Raw genomic sequence first — 22,468 nt, 5'->3', positions numbered from 1 at the left:
TAATATGCTCTAATTAATTAGAAGTGTAATAAAAACTAAAAGAAGATTGTTATGGCTATTTCCACTTTTATTCAAATACAAATAAATTATGGATGGAAGACAAAAAAGCACAAGTTAAAGGAAAATAATGTGATGAAAGCACCTGACTTTAGTGTAAATATAATTTAACTTAATTTATTATTTAGTGTTATTATAAAAAAATATATATATGATTATCTGCACTGTCCTTGGACCTGGAATAGCCTTATGCATGTTAAAAATTCAATATTTTTTTCTACCATTATACGTTTTCAGGGACTTTCTGAACTGGTTCTGATAAACTGCACAGTTCAGAGATCCCCCCCCCCCCCCACACACACACACATCAGATTTATGATGTTTTACAGCAGAGATTTAACTTTTTTACCCTGGGTTTCCTGCGGGCGAGAGACATTGGCAGAGTGATAGAGAGAGAGAGAAAAAACTGAATTTGGTTAAAAAAAGTTCAACCTGCCTCTGCCTGTCTCACACACAGGTTGAACTTTTTACAGCGGGATCTCGTGTTTAACTTTTTTTAACCAAATTCTGTTTTTTCTCGCTCTCTCTATCACTCTGCCTATGTCTCTCGCCCACAGGAAACCCAGGGTAAAAAAGTTAAATCGCTGCTGTAAAACATCATGAATCTGATGTTTGTGTGCGTGTGGGGGGGGGGGGGATCTCTGAACTGTGCAGTTGAACAGTTCAGAAAGTCCCTGAAAAAAAAAAAAAAACATGCAGATAATCTTTTATGTATAATAAATAACATCAATTGATAAACTAAGTTAAAATCATACTAGGTCAGGTGGTTTCATGACATGCAATTTTTCTTTAATTTACACTTTTAATCTTAAAGATCTTTTTGGGTATATTATGCTTTATTGACAGATGTAAAGTGAGAGAGAGACACAGAAGGGTGTGGGAGAGAAAGAGAGAGAGTAGAACATGCAGCAAATGATCACAGGCCGGATTTGAACCTGGGTCACTGCAGAAAAGACTGAGCCTGACATGGTACACACTCAACTCACTGAGCCACCAAGGAACCTATGCTAGGTGTCATTTTAAATGTATTACTTCATTCAACAGCCAATCAGTAAACAAATCCTCAAACAAACTGCTAGCTGATGTAGGAGTCTAGTCAGTCTCTGACTCTAGCTCAGTCCGATAAACAGCTTCCCACTCATTCAATTCCAACCTACTTCACTCTTTATGCTGTGTTGTTGTCAGTCTGAACACAGTGTGTAGAATTCAGAAAATGAACTCCAAACAGCTCATAGCTCAGCAGGTTGAGTCCCTGTGTCTGTGTTGCTACCTGTCAGGTGGATTATTGGTTTGATTCCCCATGGAGGAGACATATTACAGCACCGCCCCTATCTTTTACATCACGCCTAGCGGCCCACTTTAATATGCTCAAATTAATTAGAATTGTAATAAAAACTAAAAGAAGATTGTTATGGCTATTTCCACTTTTATTCAAATACAAATAAATTATGGATGGAAGACAAAAAAGCACAAGTTAAAGGAAAATAATGTGATCAAAGCACCTGACTTTGGTGTAAATATAATTTAACTTAATTTATTATTTAGTGTTATTATATTTAAAAAAAATATATGATTATCTGCACTGTCCTTGGAGCTGGAATAGCCTTATGCATGTTAAAAATTCAATATTTTTTTCTACCATTATACGTTTTCAGGGACTTTCTGAACTGGTTCTGATAAACTGCACAGTTCAGAGATCCCCCCCCCCCACACACACACATACATCAGATTTATGATGTTTTACAGCAGAGATTTAACTTTTTTACCCTGGGTTTCCTGCGGGCGAGAGACATTGGCAGAGTGATAGAGAGAGAGAGAAAAAACTGAATTTGGTTAAAAAAAGTTCAAGCTGCCTCTCCCTGTCTCACACACAGGTTGAACTTTTTACAGCGGGATCTCGTGTTGAACTTTTTTTAACCAAATTCTGTTTTTTCTCGCTCTCTCTATCACTCTGCCTATGTCTCTCGCCCACAGGAAACCCAGGGTAAAAAAGTTAAATCGCTGCTGTAAAACATCATGAATCTGATGTTTGTGTGTGTGTGTGTGGGGGGGGGGGGGATCTCTGAACTGTGCAGTTGAACAGTTCAGAAAGTCCCTGAAAACTTGTAATGGTAGAAAAAAAATAACACGCAGATAATCTTTTATGTATAATAAATATCAATTGATAAACTAAGTTAAAATCATACTAGGTCAGGTGGTTTCATGACATGCAATATTTCTTTAATTTATACTATTTTAATCTTAAAGATCTTTTTGGGTATATGATGCTTTATTGACAGATGTAAAGTGAGAGAGAGACACAGAAGGGTGTGGGAGAGAAAGAGAGAGAGTAGAACAAGCAGCAAATGATCACAGGCTGGATTTGAACCGGGGTCACTGCAGAAAAGACTGAGCCTGACATGGTACACACTCAACTCACTGAGCCACCAAGGAACCTATGCTAGGTGTCATTTTAAATGTATTACTTCATTCAACAGCCAATCAGTAAACAAATCCTCAAACAAACTGCTAGCTGATGTAGGAGTCTAGTCAGTCTCTGACTCAGTCCGATAAACAGCTTCTCACTCGTTCAATTCCAACCTACTTCACTCTTTATGCTCTGTGTTGTTGTCAGTCTGAACACAGTACGTAGAATTCAGAAAATGAACTCCAAACAGCTCATAGCTCATCAGGTTGAGTCTCTGTGTCTGTGTCGCTACCAGACAGGTGGGTTATTGGTTCGATTCCCCATGGAGGAGACATATTACAACACTGCCCTGTCTTTAACATCACCTCGCCGGCTTTAATATCCTCAAATTAATTAGAACTGTAATACAAACTAAAAGAAGATTATGCCTATTTCCACTTTTATTCACATACAAATAACTTGTTGCTGCCTAAAAAACACAGATTAAAGTTTAGTCTGTGCACATCCCAGGTTAGAACTCACACCCTCTCCCTCTGATGGCAGCTGACATACACAGTGAACCACAAAGGCACTACCACTGATGCTGTATTTCTCTCTGTATGACTGTATTTCTCTCTGTATGACTGTATTTCTCTCTGTATGACTTTTGAAGTGTCTGGCTATAGGTCAAAATCTGGAAAGGCTATATTTGAGCTTTTAGTCAATTTAGAGATAGTTAAGTAGCTAATCTCTGGGCGCTTTCTTCTCTTTCCTCTGGTTGTCACCATTCAAAACTGACTTGAGACTTGAACCCACAACCTCAAAAGTGATTGAGGCCTCAATACTGCTGGGCAGCAAGGTAACCCTCTGTGCCACCAGGTCAGACCTCTTAAGACTGGTTTTCTCAGTGGTTTTCACTCTTTCCTCCATATCTTTGACCAACTACCTCGATATTGATATTGCGACAATATTGTAGGGATGACTAATTGGTGCTTTCACAAAATATTTACACAATGAGATTTTTGATAAATAATCATTAGTAATGTGGATATAATGACTAAGTGGGTAAAGGCAATAACCGTGCTGTTATTGTGTGTAAGTAATAGGTGTGTTGCTTTGTGAGGTGGCCTCTAGTTTCCCGGCTGGGTGGTGTTTGGACCTTCAAGCAAATCACGCTGCTTAAACATCACGCTGCTTAAACATCACGCTGCTTAAACATCACGCTGCTTAAACACGGCAAACGCCACTCAAACGGGACACCAAGTGACTTTAATTAAACAAACACACATTCAGGCTAGACCAATATGTGCGGGTGCTAAGGAAATAGTCGATTTTCATGACTTTAGAGTTACTTTATAATGAAGTCCCCCCCCGCCCCCAAATATGGCACGCAGCACATTAGCACATTCAAAATAAATGCAGTTTTTCAATTAAATTAAATCAATCAATCAAACAATCAAGAATGGCTGGTTATTAACTTTACACAGTTGTTTGGGGGGGGGGGGGAGTCTGGGGCTTGGCAGATTTGTGTGGGGGCTATAGCCCCCCTTGCCCCGGTGTAGCTCCGTCCCTGGTCTCCACCCACTCTCTCACTGTCCTTGTTGTGTGCACGACCAGCAGGATTTGCATCATGCATTCCTGAGATACACCCACACACACTGAAACTCACCTCCATCGCTATTCCATTCATAACACAGGTTTTTAAGGCTGCGTTCACACACCCCGCATGTTCTGAGCAGTCTATTTGAAGTGTGCAGTTTCCTACTTCAGCTATTTTGGCCAGGTAAACAATGACCACTGAACCACCCGATCTACTATGAATCACCTCATTGAATGGAAAGGAATTGCTTCAAAATGTCCCCATTCGATGGGGTGGAGTTGTACAATCTCTACAACCCAGATGTAGAGATTACTTGCAAAACCCCATTCAATGGACAGCTCTACAACCCAGTTTCTCTGGGTTGTAGAGATTACATGCAAAACCCCATTCAATGGATAAACCTGGGGTCTCTGAGGCCTGGGTGGGCCGCAGGACACTGTGGAGGTCCTGGGGTCGCTTCGGGGGGTCTGCGGGCCGAACGGAGGGTCTGGGGGCCGAACGGAGGGTTCAAGACCCTCGGGGGTCGTCTCCGGAGACCCCTCCAAGCCTCTCCCATGCCCCATGCCTAATCCTAACCCAGACCCTAACCTCTCCCACCCCCTAACCCTAACCTCTCCCACCCCCATGCCTAAACCTAACCTCTCCCACCCCTAACCCTAAACCTAACCTCTCCCACCCCCTAACCCTAACCTCTCCCACCCCCATGCCTAAACCTAACCTCTCCCACCCCCATGCCTAAACCTAACCTCTCCCACCCCTAACCCTAAACCTAACCTCTCCCACCAAGGGTGACATCATGACATTTCTGTAGACTAGCCTGGATGGAAAAACCTTACTCCGACTTTTCCGGCTCTGGGCGGAAGAACGTGCTGTGCCGAAAACGCTGCAGCACAGGCCACCGGAAGAAGGGGGCGGGTCTTCTTCTGTCTTCCTGCCTCAGTAACGCATACCAGGCTCTCTCCCGTCTAATGGTGCTTTCTCACTGGCGCCCCGGTACCGTTCCCGAGCCCCGGTACCGTTCCCGAGCCCCGGTACCGTTGCCGAGCCCCGGTACCGTTCCCGAGCCCACTTGTCCCCAAATTGACCCCAGTTTCGGAACATTTGACGAGTGTGAACGTTCTGTTCCGTTCCGTCCCATTCCGTTACGCGCCCGGGCATGCAACAGGGAACCGTGACAGGATCCAGTTGAAAAGGTGGTGTGGGGAGCGCTTTGGCATGCCCGGGTACGGAACACTTGCGAGTGTGAAAGCCAACCGTTCCGAATCTCATAGACAACACACGGGTGATGATAAACTCCAGGCATAGTTGATGATGCAAGTGCACTCTTCTGTTCCGTTTCCCAGTGTGGAAGAAATGTTGTAATGTGAAATCTGACCAGCGGGGGAGAGGGGAGGGGGGGCAATCATTCCTGAGTCAGGAAGCAGCCTGAGAGAGCCTGGTGACGCGAGGTTAGACAGTGTACACAGTGTACACAGTGTAGACAGTGTAGACAGCCTCTAGCCTATAAGTTTCAATTGCAAGATATTTTGATGGGAAAGTCTTAGTTGGGAAATGTCAAAACAGCTGTAATGCTAATACTTCCATCTTCCGTTGAAAGATTGACAGATAATGTGATTGGGTTAGGCCCTAACCCCTAACCGTTAGGGGTTAGGGTTCATGGGCCACCACATGACCTTTGTGCTTTCTCGTGCTTGGTTTGTGTTGAAGCTAAGAACTAACTGTACTACGCACATATTGACAGCGCTGCATTAAGATTGCTACTCTAAAGCCTCATTCACACAGGATGCTGAACGTAAGTAGAGGTGAAGCTTGAAGCAGGCACAAGCTGAACTGACGCCTAACCGTTCACACAAGAAGCCTTCTATTTTCCTCTCAGCGCCTCCTCGGCACGCCTTGAACCCGCCCACAACTCCCATTGACTTCATGCCTGGCAGCTTCAAGCTTCAATCATGTGTCACGCTTGGAAAATAGGTGTGTATCCTGAACGATCGCTTGACCAAGGCCTGAGCGTGGCTTCGGCGCGGCTTCAGCGTGACACGTGCGCGGGTGGTGTGAATGGCTTCGCCTGTTAACAAGGCTAAATGAAACTTGTGGGTTCAGCGTAGGTTGAGCTTAGGTTGAGTGTTGCTTTGGCATATGGTGTGAACGGGGGCTTAGGCCTACAAAGTAACCCTGCAGCCGGAGGCAGATCTCGCCATCTTTGGCTGCTCCGAGTCCTCTCTGAACTTCCCTACAGCCGTGCAACAATCTCTGACACTGGGGACAACTGTTGCTAAAAGACTCATTTTAAAGGAATGGAAGTCCTCCTCTTTGCCTTCTTTTCAGGTGTGGCTGATGGACATGATCTCTGTTATAGAGATGGAGAGACTGAGGTTCCTGAGAGCCAACTCACTTAGAAGGTTCTCAAATATCTGGGACCCTTTTTGTCTTACTTTGACAAAGTTAAGAATGATAGTGACTGAGGTTAGGGGTGATAGATGGCTTACCTGGATGGTTTCCCATGGACACCTTTCATAGGATCCCATGCATAATATCTTGTACAAGCACATAAGCACCTTATGCGGCTGGTAGCACCACGTTACAATACTGTCAAATATGTATTTTTTTATTTTCCTGTCTGAGCTTGTTTGTCTTGTTTCTTTATTGTTCTGTAAAAATTTGAAAATAAAATATTGAAAGAAAGAAAAAGTAGAACCTGCAGAGACCAAGTACGATGTATCTGTTTTAGATTCTTTCTGTCTTGCTTTATTAGACAGAAAAGACTGGGCAGGGACAGAGAAGGGAAAAACATGCAGCAAAGGGCCAGATTCAAATACGTGCGGCTGCAATTAGGTGAACCTTTGCTCGTTAACGTGTGCTGCTCTGATCTGTTGAGCTATCAGGGGTTTCACTCTTTATTCAATAATAATGTGATGCAATAAAGTTTATTGCATCACAACTTTGATGGATTTGTGTCAGGTGAGGTCAACCTGTTCATTTGTTCATCACTGTCACGCGACATCATCACAATTACATAATAGCTGTAATAATAAGAACTGGTTTGTGTGCTCACTAGCCTTGCTTTTGCTGTGCTGTCCGAGCCTCTGTTGGAACTGATGGCTGCTCTTTCTGGAGGTATCTGTACAGTATCTGTAGAAGTTTCAATGCGTGGGCGTATAGCATCTCAGGAATGCATGATGTAAGTGGCACAAGGACACACAACAAGGAAACTGGATGGAGAAAGTGGACGACCACAATCTGAGATCTTCCATCTGAGCATTATCTGTTTGGCTACCATGTGTTCCGTTTGGCTACCATGTGTTCAGCAGTTGTGCAGGTTCCTTAGTTGTGCAGGTTTCCTTTTGATCGATATATTTATATATATATATATATATATATATATATATATATATACATATACACATATACTGTATGTATATATATATATATATATATATATATATATATATATATATATATATATATATATATATATATATATATATATATATATATATATATATATATATATATATATATATATATATATATATATATATATATATGTACATATATATATATATATATATATATATATATATACACACATATACACATATACTGTATATATATATATATATATATATATATATATATATATGCTACTTTTGACATTTGGATTCTACCATGATCACCAATAAGGCATTCAAAGATTAACTTTCAAAGCAAATGAGTTGTCTGCACGATTGACTCTATTCATCCATTCTTATTGATTTTAGCATCAATCTTTGGTAGAGCCATTATCATAACTGATTCAGATTAAGATGCACTTAATTAGCCACAGTAATTAATCAATCAGATTACAAATGAGGAATTTGATTTAGTGCAAGTATGCAGCGCAGTGGTCACATGGTCACACCAATAGTACCATACCATACCATACCAACTTTATTTGTATAGCACATTTAAAAACAACAATGTTGTACCAAAGTGCTTGACAGATTGAAAATATATATATAAATAACACCTCACTCATAAAACATACACAGCGTCACATTTCAAAGCATCAAACACATAAAACAAACAACAAACACAGTGTCAAATTTAAAATATCAAACCACTCAGGCTGTGCTAGGGAAAGGCCAGAGAATAAAAGTGCGTCTTGAGACGTGATTTAAACGCCTGCAGGGTGGGGGCTTGCCTAACATGCAGAGGCAGCTCGTTCCAGAGCTTGGGGGCTGCCACTGCAAAAGCCCGTTTCCCTCTGAGCTTCAGCCTGGATTTCGGGACGGCCAGGAGAAGCTGATCAGAGGACCTGAGGGTCCTTGAAGGAACATAGGGTTCCAGCAGGTCAGAGAGGTAGGCGGGTGCTAGGCCATTTAGGCATTTAAAAGAAAACAGCAAGATTTTAAAATCCATCCTATATCTCACAGGAAGCCAGTGGAGGGAGGCCAGTACAGGGCTAATATGCTCGTGCTTACGTGTTCAAGATTCAAGATTTTTATTGTCACTCCGTGGTACAAGTATCACGTGTGAAAATATAACAGGGCATATGAGTGCAAAAACAACAAAAGACACAACAAGCAATAAGGCAGTATAGTGATAAGACAAGTCAGAGACAGTGGCATATTCACTGCACATAGGTGCACATGTCGTGTGCATACTTTAGACGTGCTTAAACATTTTAAATTCTGCGTATTTGACATACAGGTGCAAATAACATATTCCTTATTAAACATACAATTAAACTCTGCATTTTAAATTCGGCGTATTTGACATACAGGTGCAAATAGCTTATTCCTTATTAAACATACAATTAAACGTTAGACATACGTAATGGTAGCAGCTACAGTACGGTACAGTGCGGCTACTACACTATTTGTGTATGTTAAGGAGTCTCGTGGCCTGCGGGAAGAAACTGTTCCTCAAGCGATTTGTGCGTGCTTTCGGAACCCTGTATCTTCTCCCTGAGGGTAGCAGGGAGAACAGGCTGTTGTGGGGATGGTTTGTGTCTTTGATGATCTTCAGGGACCTCCTGAGGCACCGCTGTTTATACAGTTCATGCAGATCTGGCAACTCACATTCTGTTACGTGCTGTGCCGCGCGTCTCACTCTCCGTAGCGCCCTGCGGTCCATGGTGGTACAGTTCCCGTACCAGGTGGTGAAGCCGCCAGTCAGCAGGCTTTCAATGGTGCCTCTGTAGAAGTCCCTGAGGATTTCTTTCCTTAGCCCAAATTTCTTCAGGCGCTTGAGTCCGTGTATTCGCTGTTGGGCCTTTTTGACGACAGTGGCGGTGTGGCCGGCCCAAGTCAGGTCCTGGTGGATATTGACTCCCAGGTACTTGAAGCTGTCCACCCTTTCCACCACTGTGTGGTGCGCCCCCCCCCCCCCCCCCTCCTGTAGTCTACAATGATCTCCTTGGTCTTGGAGACGTTCAGAGAGAGGTGGTTGTCCTGGCACCATTGTTCCTGTTAGCAAATGAGCAGCGGCGTTCTGAACTAACTGTAAGCGAGAAATGGAGGCCTGACTAAGACCAACATACAAGGCATTACAGTAGTCAAGGCGAGATGTCATGTCAAGCATGCATTACAGTTTCAAAAACAGAACGTGATAAAAAGGTTTAACCTTTGACAGCCTCCTAAGCTGGAAGAAGCTTTTTCGCACTACATCACTTATCTGTTTGTCCATCTTTAGGTCAGAGTCAATTTTTACACCTAGATTTGTAGCAGTTGGCTTCACAAATGGTTGAAGGGGGCCTAAATCACCGGGAGGAAACACATGTGCGGTGCTGGGCCCAAACACCATAACTTCAGTTTTACTGTTGTTGAAGTTTAAAAAGTTTAAAGCCAGCCATGCTTTGACACACAGCCAAACACCATAACTTCAGTTTTACTGTTGTTGAAGTTTAAAAAGTTTAAAGCCAGCCATGCTTTGACATCCTCCAGGCATGAGAGCAAGGGTTTTAAGGAGTCAGGATTGTTACGTTGTAGAGGCAGGTAGATTTGACTATCATCCGCGTAACAGTGAAAGGAGACACCGTGCTTTCTAAAAATAGATCCTAGGGGGAGGAGATAAAGCATGAACAAAATTGGCCCAAGAATTGAGCCCTGCTCAATTCTTAGTAGAATACAAGCAGTACAGAAAAACAATCACGACTCATTGCTGCTGTGGCCCCGCCCCTTTGTGCAAGGCCTACAAAATAACCCTACAGCCGGAGGCAGAACTCGCCATCTTCGGCTGCTCGGAGTCCTCTCTGAACTTCCCTACAGCTGTGCAACAATCTCTGACACTGGGAGCAACTGTCGCCAAATCCACGTGGGGCTGGGGCGAGTACCCGAATAGCTGAAACGTTACTCGAGTACTGACGTTACAAACGAGTACTCGAGTACCTGAATACTCAAGTACCCTAGTACCCGGTGAGCGGGAGCCCACCCCTAGTAGTCTTCCATCTCTGTAGTACTTTGACCTGCAGACAATCTTGGCTCCAGTCAGCTGTCACGGGAAACGAGGATCTCTGTTGCCTCTTGCTGCTAATGACTCCAAAGTCCAAAGACTCTACTCAGACTCCTGAAGTGTGTCTAACGTTAACCTGTTCTAACATTTTCACTGTTTATTACACCTGTCTTGCACTGAAATACATCAGTCTCTACTAGTCTAGAAGAACTCAACACCTTAACGTTCTGAGCTTTTTCAGCTATTTCATGATTTACTTCTGTTATGTCATGCAAAGAAAGCTTACAAGGCACTTTCCCCCCCTTACAGAGATACCTTCATGCCAGTTGAGTTTTACTCAGAATATTTTATTGAGGAAAAACCTGTACAAAAAGACTTGGTGACTTGGTATGACTTGGACATAAGAGAGTTAGCAACACTTGCCAATGGTCATTTCATGCTGTTAAGGCTCGTCATAACGCTGTTAAGGCTCGTCATAATGCTGTTAAGGCTCGTCATAACGCTGTTAAGACTCGTCATAACGCTGTTAAGGCTCGTCATAACGCTGTTAAGGCTCATCATAACGCTGTTAAGACGTCAATATAAGATAATGCGGAAAGTGTAGTGAACTCAAGTGAAAGCACACATCAAAGAAATGAACGTGTCATTTTGGCCCATGGTTATCTTTCTGGTTGTACTGGCTCTATTACTGTCGTTTCAGTGCTTGTGTAAACAGGAAGAAAGCCATTACATTCACTCATGAATCATGATCAGCCAGATAAATCTGTATCAGCAGGTCGGCTGTAACAATTTAAAAGATGGAGGCCTACTGAAAAACAACAACAATAAAGCATCTTTGTATGTTTCTCAATATCAAGACACTGATTGCTCTCAAATTCCTTGTGGTGGCATTTTTTTTTACAGCCTAAGCATATTTTGTTAACGTTACTTTGGAATAGAGAGCCAAAGTGAATCATCACTTCCTGCTTTTCTCCCTGTACCAGCGTGTGAAAAATATGAATGGTGGTGAACAGAGCGATACGCTGCCTTTTTGATCCTGTTTCAATTGTGCCACGGAAGTAACACACGTCAGGTTTGTCAATGTCAAAGAGAACTCTGCAAGTCGAGAAAGTTGCAGTCTGTGGTAAAACTGTGGCACTATAAGTTATAAATCAGAAAGACTACGCACAACCAGTCGCGTAAATGACGTCTCTCCCGCTAGTCCATTGTTGTTGATGTTGTGACGTATAATGTGGGACACGATGTACTTGATTCACAAAACTAAACCTTACTAGCGGACCTGTGGGGAGCCGCCTGTGAGTTAGGCCTCCCCCTGGTCTGGAACATGACATCATCACTGATGACATCATCACTGAACTAATGAGCCTCAGCCAGGGAAAATGACATCACTGATGACATCACAAATCCAGCTCCCTCAGGTCACGCGCACGGGTTCTCTTTGCAACCCCTGAAAGCTTCAGCCCGAGCGCACGTAACACGGCACAGCCGCCCGCGGCCGGACTAAATTCTGCTCACACACGCACACGGACACCTCTCAAACTATAACAAGATGTTTCAGTTTCAGGACAAACTGCTACTTTCTTGACATAGTTCTCTTTTAAATGTTCAAAATGTAACATAATGTAACATAATGTAACATAATGTACCCCGTGGCAAAATTCAAACAGGATAAAAAAGTAACGTGTGTCTCCGTTCACCACCGTTGTGTTTTTCCTGACGCTGGTACAGGGAGAGAAGCAGGAAGTGACGTTTACTTTGGCTCTCTATACCCAGAATGACAAATGGCCAAATTGCTGGTGAACATTCCTGGAATGCAGCCAGGCCGTGATGTTTGAAAGATAATAACCAGAGGGAACTAGTGAAAGTCCAGGAGAGGTGGAGCTCTGTGAAGAAAAAAAAAACTTCCCACTCTGTTGATTCATATTGATGATGCAATCATGGCATGTGTCCATATTCAGTTCAGGAGATCTAGCTCCACTAAAGCAGAAGCTACAACCAGATCATGTGTGGTGTACATGTAACATGAAGCTACAACCAGATCATGTGTGGTGTACATGTAACATGAAGCTACAACCAGATCATGTGTGGTGTACATGTAACATGAAGCTACAACCAGATCATGTGTGGTGTACATGTAACATGAAGCTACAACCAGATCATGTGTGGTGTACATGTAACATGAAGCTACAACCAGATCATGTGTGGTGTACATGTAACATGAAGCTACAACCAGATCATGTGTGGTGTACATGTAACATGAAGCTACAACCAGATCATGTGTGGTGTACATGTAACATGAAGCTACAACCAGATCATGTGTGGTGTACATGTAACATGAAGCTACAACCAGATCATGTGTGGTGTACATGTAACATGAAGCTACAACCAGATCATGTGTGGTGTACATGACCCATGCCATTCAACATGGATGTCCTCTACTCTCTCTGTCGGTGAGAAAGAATGTGGTGACATTATTCTTGTAACCATGGTGACTAGCAGCACATTGGATTAAAAGGAGCAATGGATATGATTGGTACCGTCAAATAGCACAACATGACTATAGCTGTGGGGCCTGATATAATACAAATGACTTGCCTATAGGACTGGCTAGAACTTTAACAATGGTCATACACGAACACTAGGGCTGGGTTGGTTTGAAAATTTTAAAACCGGTTCGATATTGCCGTCTAAACCGGATCGAACCGGTATACCAATTTGTTTTGTAATTAAATTTTTTATTTATTTTATTTTTTAAGCAGGGCTCCCGAGTGTGGCCCATGTCTGTAGTGCAACTTCAGTCCACCTGATAGCGATAATACACCTCTAAGCTGGTATTGTCAACCAGCAATGATACTGAATAAAAAGAAGCAGGACACCTGTGTAACAAACACACCCTGTATTTATTTCTCATAACTATTCAGCTCAGCTTTTCTTCTAAACATCAAAATAATAAATGAAATAAGACTTCTGCCTATAGTGCAACTTGAGAAAAGGCTAATAAAAACACAAGCAGTGCAATCAGAATGGATTGGCTTACAGCTGAGCTGCCTTATAAACTTCAAAACTCACAAATTCACACAATATAGGGCCTAGGCATGGGTCGGTTTGAACATTTTGAAACCGGTTCGATATTCCCCAAAAAAACGTATGAAAGCGGCTGCAGTTGGTGGCGATAATGCACCTCTAAGCTGTTATGCTGCCAACCAGCACGAACACTGAATACAAATAAGCAGAACCTTTTAACTGTAACAACACACTGTTTTTATTTCTCATAACTATTCAGCTTAACTTTTCTTCAAACATCAACATAATAAACAAAATAAGACTTTTGCCTACTAGTGCAACTTGAGAAGAGGCTAATACGAACAATAGTGCAATCAGAATGGACTGGCAAAAATAGTTTTTTTTTTTTTTTTTAGGTTTTTTCGGTTCGCACGTGATCAAACCGGTTTGGGCTCGTACACCGAACCGAACCGGTAAAACCGGAAATCGACCCATGCCTAACGAACACGAACGCACACAAGCGCAAGCGCACACACACACACACACACACACACACACACACACACACACACACACACACACACACACACACACACACACACGCAGGGTTTCGGCCTGAAGTATGGTAAAAGTATCATCAAGCTAGCTTTAAAAATGAGCCACAGCCTCTGAGAAACAGTCAAATTGGCAGATTTGTTTTTTCTTTCAAAATCATGGAGGGCCAAAACAAATTAGACGTGGGTCAAGTTTGGCCCTCGGGCCGCAGATTGGTCAGCCATGTTCTAATCTGTCAGCCATGTTCTAATCTGTCAGCCATGTTCTAATCTATCAGCCATGTTCTAATCTGTCAGCCATGTTCTAATCTATCAGCCATGTTCTAATCTGTCAGCCATGTTCTAATCTGTCAGCCATGTTCTAATCTGTCAGCCATGTTCTAATCTATCAGCCATGTTCTAATCTATCAGCCATGTTCTAATCTGTCAACCATGTTCTAAGCCATGTTCTAATCTGTCAGCCATGTTCTAATCTATTCTACGGCTGATTGTTCCTGAGGCTCATCCTCTGTAAAGTGCTTTGAGACATGCTTGTGATAAAGGGATATATAAATAAATAAACTCAACTTGAGTTCCTATTGATCACTGATAGAGGTCATCAATGACCTTTTGGTTCCTTTAAGCTGACTGTTGGATTTGACATGGAGGAGAATGTAAAAACAGTCCCCGGTGTCGGGTCGGTTATACAGACTCGAGTTCAACACCGAAGAATACTTCGTGTTCCTGCAGAGACATCAGTTCAGGGTAGGTTGTGTTCACCCGTAGTCTGTCGTTGGCCTTCAGGTGAAACACTGCGGACGAGGACAGCGACTTCTTCCACCTTGCCATGTGGCAATCCACCGTGTCGTACGTGACCAGAAGTTCCCGATCCACTGGGTGTGCATCTTTAAGGACCCACACCTTTTGGGTGAGAACCAACCCATCTTCCTCACAGGAAAAAGTCGAGAGTTCCTCGTAGGTGATCTGCAGATACACCCTGTAGTTGCCGTCTCTGGGCACCACCAGGTATCCACTTAGGCTGTCGTACAGGAACCCTCCATAGAGGTGGGCGTTTCCCACCTTGTCCTCCCAATCAAGGTGTGTCCTATTGGCTGAAGAGCTGGATGCAGCTGAGGATGAGTGCAGACAGGAAGGAGTCACTTATAGAAGTTTATACTTTTCGCTCAGTGTGAAATATGGTAGGAAAGTAACAATAACAACACACAATTTTTTTTAGGCTTTTTGGGACCGTGTGTACTACAATGAATCTAAGGCCACGTTTAGACGACAACGCTCTCTGCATAAAACACCAAACTGATGTTGCGTTCTTGCCTTTGATCTCGCATTTATGATAACGATTCACGTGCAGACAGAAGAGTGGAACCGCAAATGTCATCACCAACCAACTCCAAGCAGTGTCAAGTCAGTCAGCATAAAACAGCAACTTCTGGTTACAACCTTCACAATAATGCCAATTAAATAAGGTAATAATAACTTGTAACGTTTTTCTTATGTGTGATCCAAAAGATACAGAACAGAGATAAACTGGAAGAATATCTCCTGCCTTCTATGTCAATTTTAATCCCTAAATTATTGCTTTTATTTTAAAGGTAAAAATGCCAAGCTTCCTGTGTTGTCTATTTCTAGCAGAATTGATGCAACTTTAGGACAGAACTTTATACATCCTGATGGTTGCATTAAAGAATGAAAACAAAGCCTTATAAAAAAATACCTGTTTTAGTTGCAGCACTTGGGATGTGAGGAAATCGATGCATCTGGCCGTGATGGGTGGATGTTACTAAAGGGGCAGTTATCGCCCATTATGTATTTTTAGTAACTCGTTATCAGACCCTGATGTTTGATGAATGTCAATGCGATAAACTTTGTGCCATAAGGCTATATAGTGTTATCTTACTGATAGGCTCATTTAATCTCATCTTTGTTCACATGACGCCCCCCCCCCCCCCCCAAAAAAAAGAGCTTCACAGTGAAATGAGTGCATCCATTTTTACAGTAGGTGACTCCAGTGGGAATCAGACCATCAACCCAGGCAGTGTGAGTGCCGTGCACCAGGGTAGCCTAGTAGTACAGCTTACCTGTTAGCAGGGCACTTGGAGACTTAGTCGGCTTGTCTTGCTGCTGTTTGGCGCTGGTTCCTACAAAAGAGATTTCAATGGATCCATTTTGATAATGATTTTGAATAAATGTTTTTATAAACAATATCAACACATCATCATTCTCACATCATACACACTGAATGAGATAGTTACCAGATGAATGGCCGTCATCGTCATCATGCATGATGCGCTGTGTGGAAACAAAACAGTGTTAGCAAAACAAAATTTGACTAGTATTCTTTTTAACACATTGACTGCCAGCCGTTTTTTTTTGCTGTAGGTAGCTTCTGCCAAGCCGTTTTTTGAGGATTATGGCTCATTTTACAAGAGCCGAGGATTCGTTTCAGCTTGGAGTTTGTGAACATACAATATCTCAAAAGTACTAATAGAATGTGTACTTTCTCTGTCTAAAAGAGTTAGTTTGTAGAGTTAGTAGTTATGTAAGCATTAGCAGTTGAATACAGCATGGTTTTAGCGTCAGAAAGAATATTCAGAGATAAACGGCTTTTTGTGAAATTGGATGGAACAGTCACTTTAACCATTCATTTTTGGCTCTCTCTCTCTCTCTCTCCCTCCCCCTCTCGCTCTCTCTCTCTCTCTCCCTCCCTCTCGCTCTCCCTCCCTCTCTCTCTCTCTCTCTCTCTCTCTCTCTCTCTCTCTCTCTCTCCCTCCCTCTCGAGTTGCTTCAACTCCTCCCTCCGTGGGCGGACAAGCTTGTCACCAGTCAGTGCTTTGCTGCTCTCCTGTGCCTGTCTGCACGGCCGCTGTTTGAGGAAGTCGGGATGGACTCGCTCGTTTGGAGTTTTGGTTGAGAGAAGCTTTTGCGATTCTGGTCATATTTATGCTGCGTGTTTCAAAGTGTGTTCCTCCACCTGTAATCTATCACCCGATCATAGTAGATCGGCTGAATCTATTATGTAAATTTGCAATCCCGCATCGCCAGCAATCAGCGCGAAAAGGAAAGCGTTTTCCCCCATCCATTTTTCATGAGAATGGCGTGACAAGTTAAAAAAATGCTTGCCTTCCTCTAGTCAGGACTCAGGAGAGCTGTTGCCACTTAGTGGGTCGGTGGAATGGGTTGTAAACGTTCGGTGGCTCCAATAATTATATAAGAGATGTAAAAGGGTTAGATGCACAACCCACCGTCAAAAAAAAAAATCGATGCCAAAAACGTGTAAACACGTTGTTGGCAGGCAACAGCTGGATTCTGAAAACGTGTTTACACGTTGTTGGCAGTGAATGTGTTAATAACATAACAGTTAGACTAATTTAAATATTGATAAGATGATTTTGAAATCTATAAATGCAAACCTATAACTGTAGGTAGGCTATAATAGTTCATTTGATTTTTGTCATAATACTGAATTCAAATAGATAAATTACATTAAATCCATTAAGTAGTAATAGGCCTACTGATGTCATAACATTTGTTGCTTGCATAACAGTTATCCAAATAACCAAAACAATATTATTAAAACACACACACAGTGTGTGTTATAATAAGGTGTGTGTGTGTGTGTGTGTGTGTGTCACACACACACACACACACACACACACACACACACACACACACACACACACACACACACACACACACACACACACACACACGCGGAGTTAGGTCCCTCCGGCCGATCCATTCTAGCATCATTAAGCAGCAGCATTTAACCACATGTGGCTATGTTATCTTCAATGAAAAGATCATCAACAACAACAACAACAACAACAACAACAACAACAACAACAACGTGGAACTTTAGTGAGGCTCGTTGAGAGCCGTTACTTTAATACCTGGCAGTTTAGCTGGCTGTGTCCGCTTCCAAACAGCACCGTGAGCAGGAGGACGGCCAGGAGCAGATTGAGCAGCACCGTCAGAAGCAGCACCGCGCCCAGCAGCTGCGTGCTTCTCTTGTGTCGGAGCTGGTGAAGCAGCGTGTTGTTCTGCCGGCATAAAGCCGCCGCCTCCTCCCCGCAGCAGCGGCAGGAACATTCTCCCTCCTCCTCCATGGCCGAGCTCAGCTGTCCTGCTCTCAGCCAGAGTCGAGGCCAGGCATTTATCAGCCCGTGTCGCCCACTCACTCACTCACACACACACACACACACACACAGCACCGTGAGAGTCTCCCAACAAGTTGATGTTGTTATGCGCGTCTCAAACGCATCATGCACTTCCTCCTAGCGACCAGACTGCGACCAGACTCAATAAAGAACTGGTTTATTACAGGAGGTGCGCGGGCGGTGGCATGCTTTGATTGTTGAGGGGCAGAAAATATACACCGCAAAAAAGATAAAGGTTTAATACGATTCTTTGACAAGCCTTTTTGTCACAATAATGACTAGAAACATGTAGGCTAATTATATACAAGCAATACAGGCGCCTGGCCTTCATGATCACTGTCTGATTTACTGTCTGACAGACAGGTGTGTATGAATGGGTGGACAACTGCCAATGACGCAACAAAATGTTTCTGCACAGGTGCAGACACTTAATGCCCCGCCCCTGTGAAAGATAGACTAGACTCACAGACTTTGAGGTGTGTTCCCACTCAGTGGCGTGCGTGCCTGACCAAGTTGGTGCCCTAGGCAAGATTTTTGCTGGTGCCCCCGCCTCCCCCGGCCCTCCCCCAAAGAAAATATAATAAAAATGATATCGCAGCTAATTCCATCACTGCAGTGCAGGCTCAGAATCTCCCTTCCCCAGTGGCGCTGGAGGTACTTTTAGGTGGCGGGTGCTGTAAGGAAGGGACTCTCGGTGCTGCCCGCGAGGGCAGCGCCGAAGAAAATTTGACGTTTTTTGGACTTTCATCCATATTTAGAAGAATATTTAATTTTAAATTAACATTGTTGTGATGTCATTATTCAGTATCTTCTCCTTTTCTCACTCACTTTCATGTAAGCACCTGCTCTCCCTTTAGTCGTTTTACACTACAACAGACAGCAACACAGGCATAAACACTGAACTTATTATTATTATGGAAAACCAGATTATGATGAAAATCAAACACTTTTGAAGAGAGAGCGTATGAAATAAGATTAGAGCTGGGAAGCACAAACTGTTTTTTAATAATGCATCTTGTTGGTGGTGGTATAAACACAAGACAGCCAATTTCGAAAATCCCATTTCTTGCCACCAGGGGGTGCTGCAGCACCCTCAGCACCCACCTTCCAGCTCCCTTCCCCCACTCTGGGAAAAAGTGGCGAGCAGGTAGAAGGGGGCGTGGCCGCGCAGGGGGTGGGGTGGTATGGATTAGGGACCATGGTGAAAGTGCTGAAGCCCAGGCAGCCAGAATTAGAAAAATGATTTCACTATTATTTAAAGGCTTAAGATGTTGTTGTGCTTATTTTTTGTCTACTATTGTAAAATAATAGTAGGCCTATTATCATGAAAAAGTATTTGTAAAAAAAAAAAAAAAAAAAAAGGGTTAGGGTTAGGGTTAGGGTTAGAAAAAAAAAATTACCCTCTCTGGCGCCCCTAACGGCTCAAGCGCCCCTAGCATTTGCCTAGTTCGCCTAATGGACGGCACGCCACTATACTTACTAAAGTGCGTATTGATTATTGTGACTGTGTATGTAATCAGATTATTGTCAGTACTTACTAAAGTGTGTAATGATTATTGTGACTGTGTATGTAATCAGATTATTGTCAGTACTTACTAAAGTGTGTAATGATTATTGTGACTGTGTATGTAATCAGATTATTGTCATTACTTACTAAAGTGTGTAATGATTATTGTGACTGTGTATGTAATCAGATTATTGTCAGTACTTACTAAAGTGTGTAATGATTATTGTGACTGTGTATGTAATCAGATTATTGTCAGTACTTACTAAAGTGTGTATTGATTGTGATTGTGTATGTAATCAGATTATTGTCACTAGGCATCTAGTGCGCTATGCGCGCTCGATTCCTGCCCTGCAGCTTGCATAGAGCTCGGCCGCTGCGCGGCCTCGACCGCAGCTCAGCTGCTTCGTGGCCTCGCCTACCCTATTGGCGTGCAATGTCTCCCTCTCTCCCCCCCCTCTCTATCTCCCTCTTCCTCAGTCTGTCTGTATGTATTAGACTGATTCTCCCTACTCCCATTAGTAGAGCGGATAAGCACAATGATCGTGCACTTTTTGACAGAAACGTGACATTTCTCACATAGTGAGTGAATACCATAAGATTTATTTTAAGATTGGGAGGGAAGTCAGATTTGGACAAAATTCCATGATTGCGCCATTCCCCCGCCTCTAATGTACAATTGTGCACTTCTTCAAAAAAGCACAACATGTAGGCCTACAACATGTACAAGCACACTCATAGTGAGTGATACCATAAGGTTTATTTTAAGATCGGGAGGGAAGTCAGATTTGGCCGCAAATCCAAGATGGCCGCCATTCCTCCCTAGTCTAAAGTTCAAGTGTGCTCATATCATGATGAAAGTTTCACAAATCTTAAAGTATTTCTTTGTGAGAGTGTAGGGTCCCCTTGGTAATCTAGAACAGATTTGAAACGTATAAGTGTAATGGTCTTTGAACTAGACCTGGTTTTATGTGGTCTAGATGGGGCAAAAACAATGAAATCTTCAATTTTTCCATTTTCACAGATATGATAACATTTTCACAAATCTCAAAGTGTTTCCTGGTGAGAGTCTAGGGTCCGCTTGGTGATCTAGCCCATATTTGAAATGTGTAACTGTAATGGTCTTTGAACTGGACCTGGTTTTATGCGGTCTAGATGGGACAACAACAATGAAATCTTCATGAAAATGGTGGCCATCTTGGATTTGAAGTCAAATCTGACTTCCCTCCACATCTGAAAATAAACCTTATGGTATTCACTCACTATCTGATTTTTGAAACTTTTATCCCATTTGTGAAAACTAAAATAATGGGTGATTTCACAGAGATGTCATTGTTTTTTTCACATCTAGACCGCATAAAACCAGGTCCAGTTCAAAGAACATTACATTTAGATATTTCAAATCTGGTCTAGATTACCAAGGGGACCCTAGACTCTCACCAAGAAACACTTTGAGATTTGTCAAAATGTTATCCTATCTGTGAAAATGGAAAAATGTCAAGATTTTATTGTTTTCCCCCATCTAGACCGCATAAAACCAGGTCCAGTTCAAAGACCATTACACTTACACATTTAAAATCTCGGCTAGATTACCAAGGGGACCCTAGACTCTCACCAAGAAACACCTTGAAATTTGTGAAAATGTTATCCTATCTGTGAAAGTGGAAAAATTGAAGATGTCATTGTTTTTGCCCCATCTAGACCGCATACAACCAGGTCTAGTTCAAAGACCATTACACTTATACCTTTCAAATCTGTTCTAGATTACCAAGGGGACCCTACACTCTCACCAAGAAATACTTTCAGATATGTGAAACTTTTATCATATGAGCACACTTGAACATTAGACTAGGGAGGAATGGCAGCAATCTTGGAATTGAGGCCAAATCTGACTTCCCTCCACATCTGACAATAAACCTTGTGGTATCCACTCACTATGTGAGACATTTCATGCTTTTCTGAAGCAGTGCACAAGTGTTATAAGCACATTTGTACATTAGACACAGGAAAATGGCGGCCATCTTGGAATGTTGGTCAAATCTGACTTCCCTACCAAATAAACTTTATGGTATTCTCCAACTATGTGTGGCTCTACTCTCTTATATAGCCTCAGACTGATGACATCACACTTAACAGCCTCCCCCAGGAGGGAGTGGACTGAGGCTGGACTCAGTCATCATAACTGAGAAGTAACTGCTGATTTTCTTCACACTATAATAATTTCTTGAAATACTGTTTTGGGGGTTTTCTGGAGCTGTAGGCCAAAATTATGAAAAATGAAACAAAGGGGTCACCTGGTACAAAAATATGTTAGCTCAGTGGGCACGGTTTTATATCCAATTTACTCCTAATAAACCGTGGCCATGGATTAGACGTTTATGTTTTCTTGTGTTCAGACATAGGTTTATAGATGTTTGTTATTTACCTTGACGGTTTCCACGAGTCACTCTCGTCTTCTTCAGAAGCAGTCGCACTGACAGCGGGGTGGCCATGGATTAGTAAACCATGTGCACAGATTTGTAATATATACTGGTAACATCAAAGAGGGACTTTTAGGCCTACTGTATATTGCACTTGCAACTTTGTGATTGTCTTTAGTTATCTTTCTACTTCTTATCTCTGTATATTGATGTGACCGCTACGCTGCACAGACACTAATGCCGTTTTCACACATGCGCTTTTTACCGTTAAATGACCGGAAAGCGGTCTAATGCCTTGGAGTGTGAAAGTTGTTTTCCGGTATAAGCGCGACCCCGTCATCGCGGACTTTTCACCGGT

At 42.6% G+C, this 22,468-nt stretch overlaps 1 protein-coding gene across 1 annotated transcript; it reads right to left on the bottom strand.

Moving 5' to 3' along the window:
* Nucleotides 1-14,110: 14,110 nt before the first annotated feature.
* LOC310784512 (uncharacterized protein) lies at nucleotides 14,111-22,182 on the bottom strand (the record flags this gene model as incomplete). Its single annotated transcript, XM_083645495.1, has 5 exons — nucleotides 14,111-15,141; nucleotides 16,108-16,167; nucleotides 16,282-16,318; nucleotides 17,920-18,152; nucleotides 22,116-22,182. 5 exons carry the CDS (start codon nucleotides 22,180-22,182, stop codon nucleotides 14,714-14,716), a joined length of 825 nt encoding a protein of 274 aa, XP_083501621.1. The 3' UTR covers nucleotides 14,111-14,713.
* Between the last annotated feature and the right edge of the window lie 286 nt (nucleotides 22,183-22,468).

This window comes from Poromitra crassiceps (genome assembly GCF_964638095.1).
Source record: "Poromitra crassiceps genome assembly, chromosome: 10".
In the NCBI taxonomy this organism is placed as follows: Eukaryota; Metazoa; Chordata; class Actinopteri; order Beryciformes; family Melamphaidae; genus Poromitra; species Poromitra crassiceps.
The sequence above is the reverse complement of the archived record's forward strand: the minus strand, read 5'-3'. Positions and strand labels throughout refer to the sequence as shown.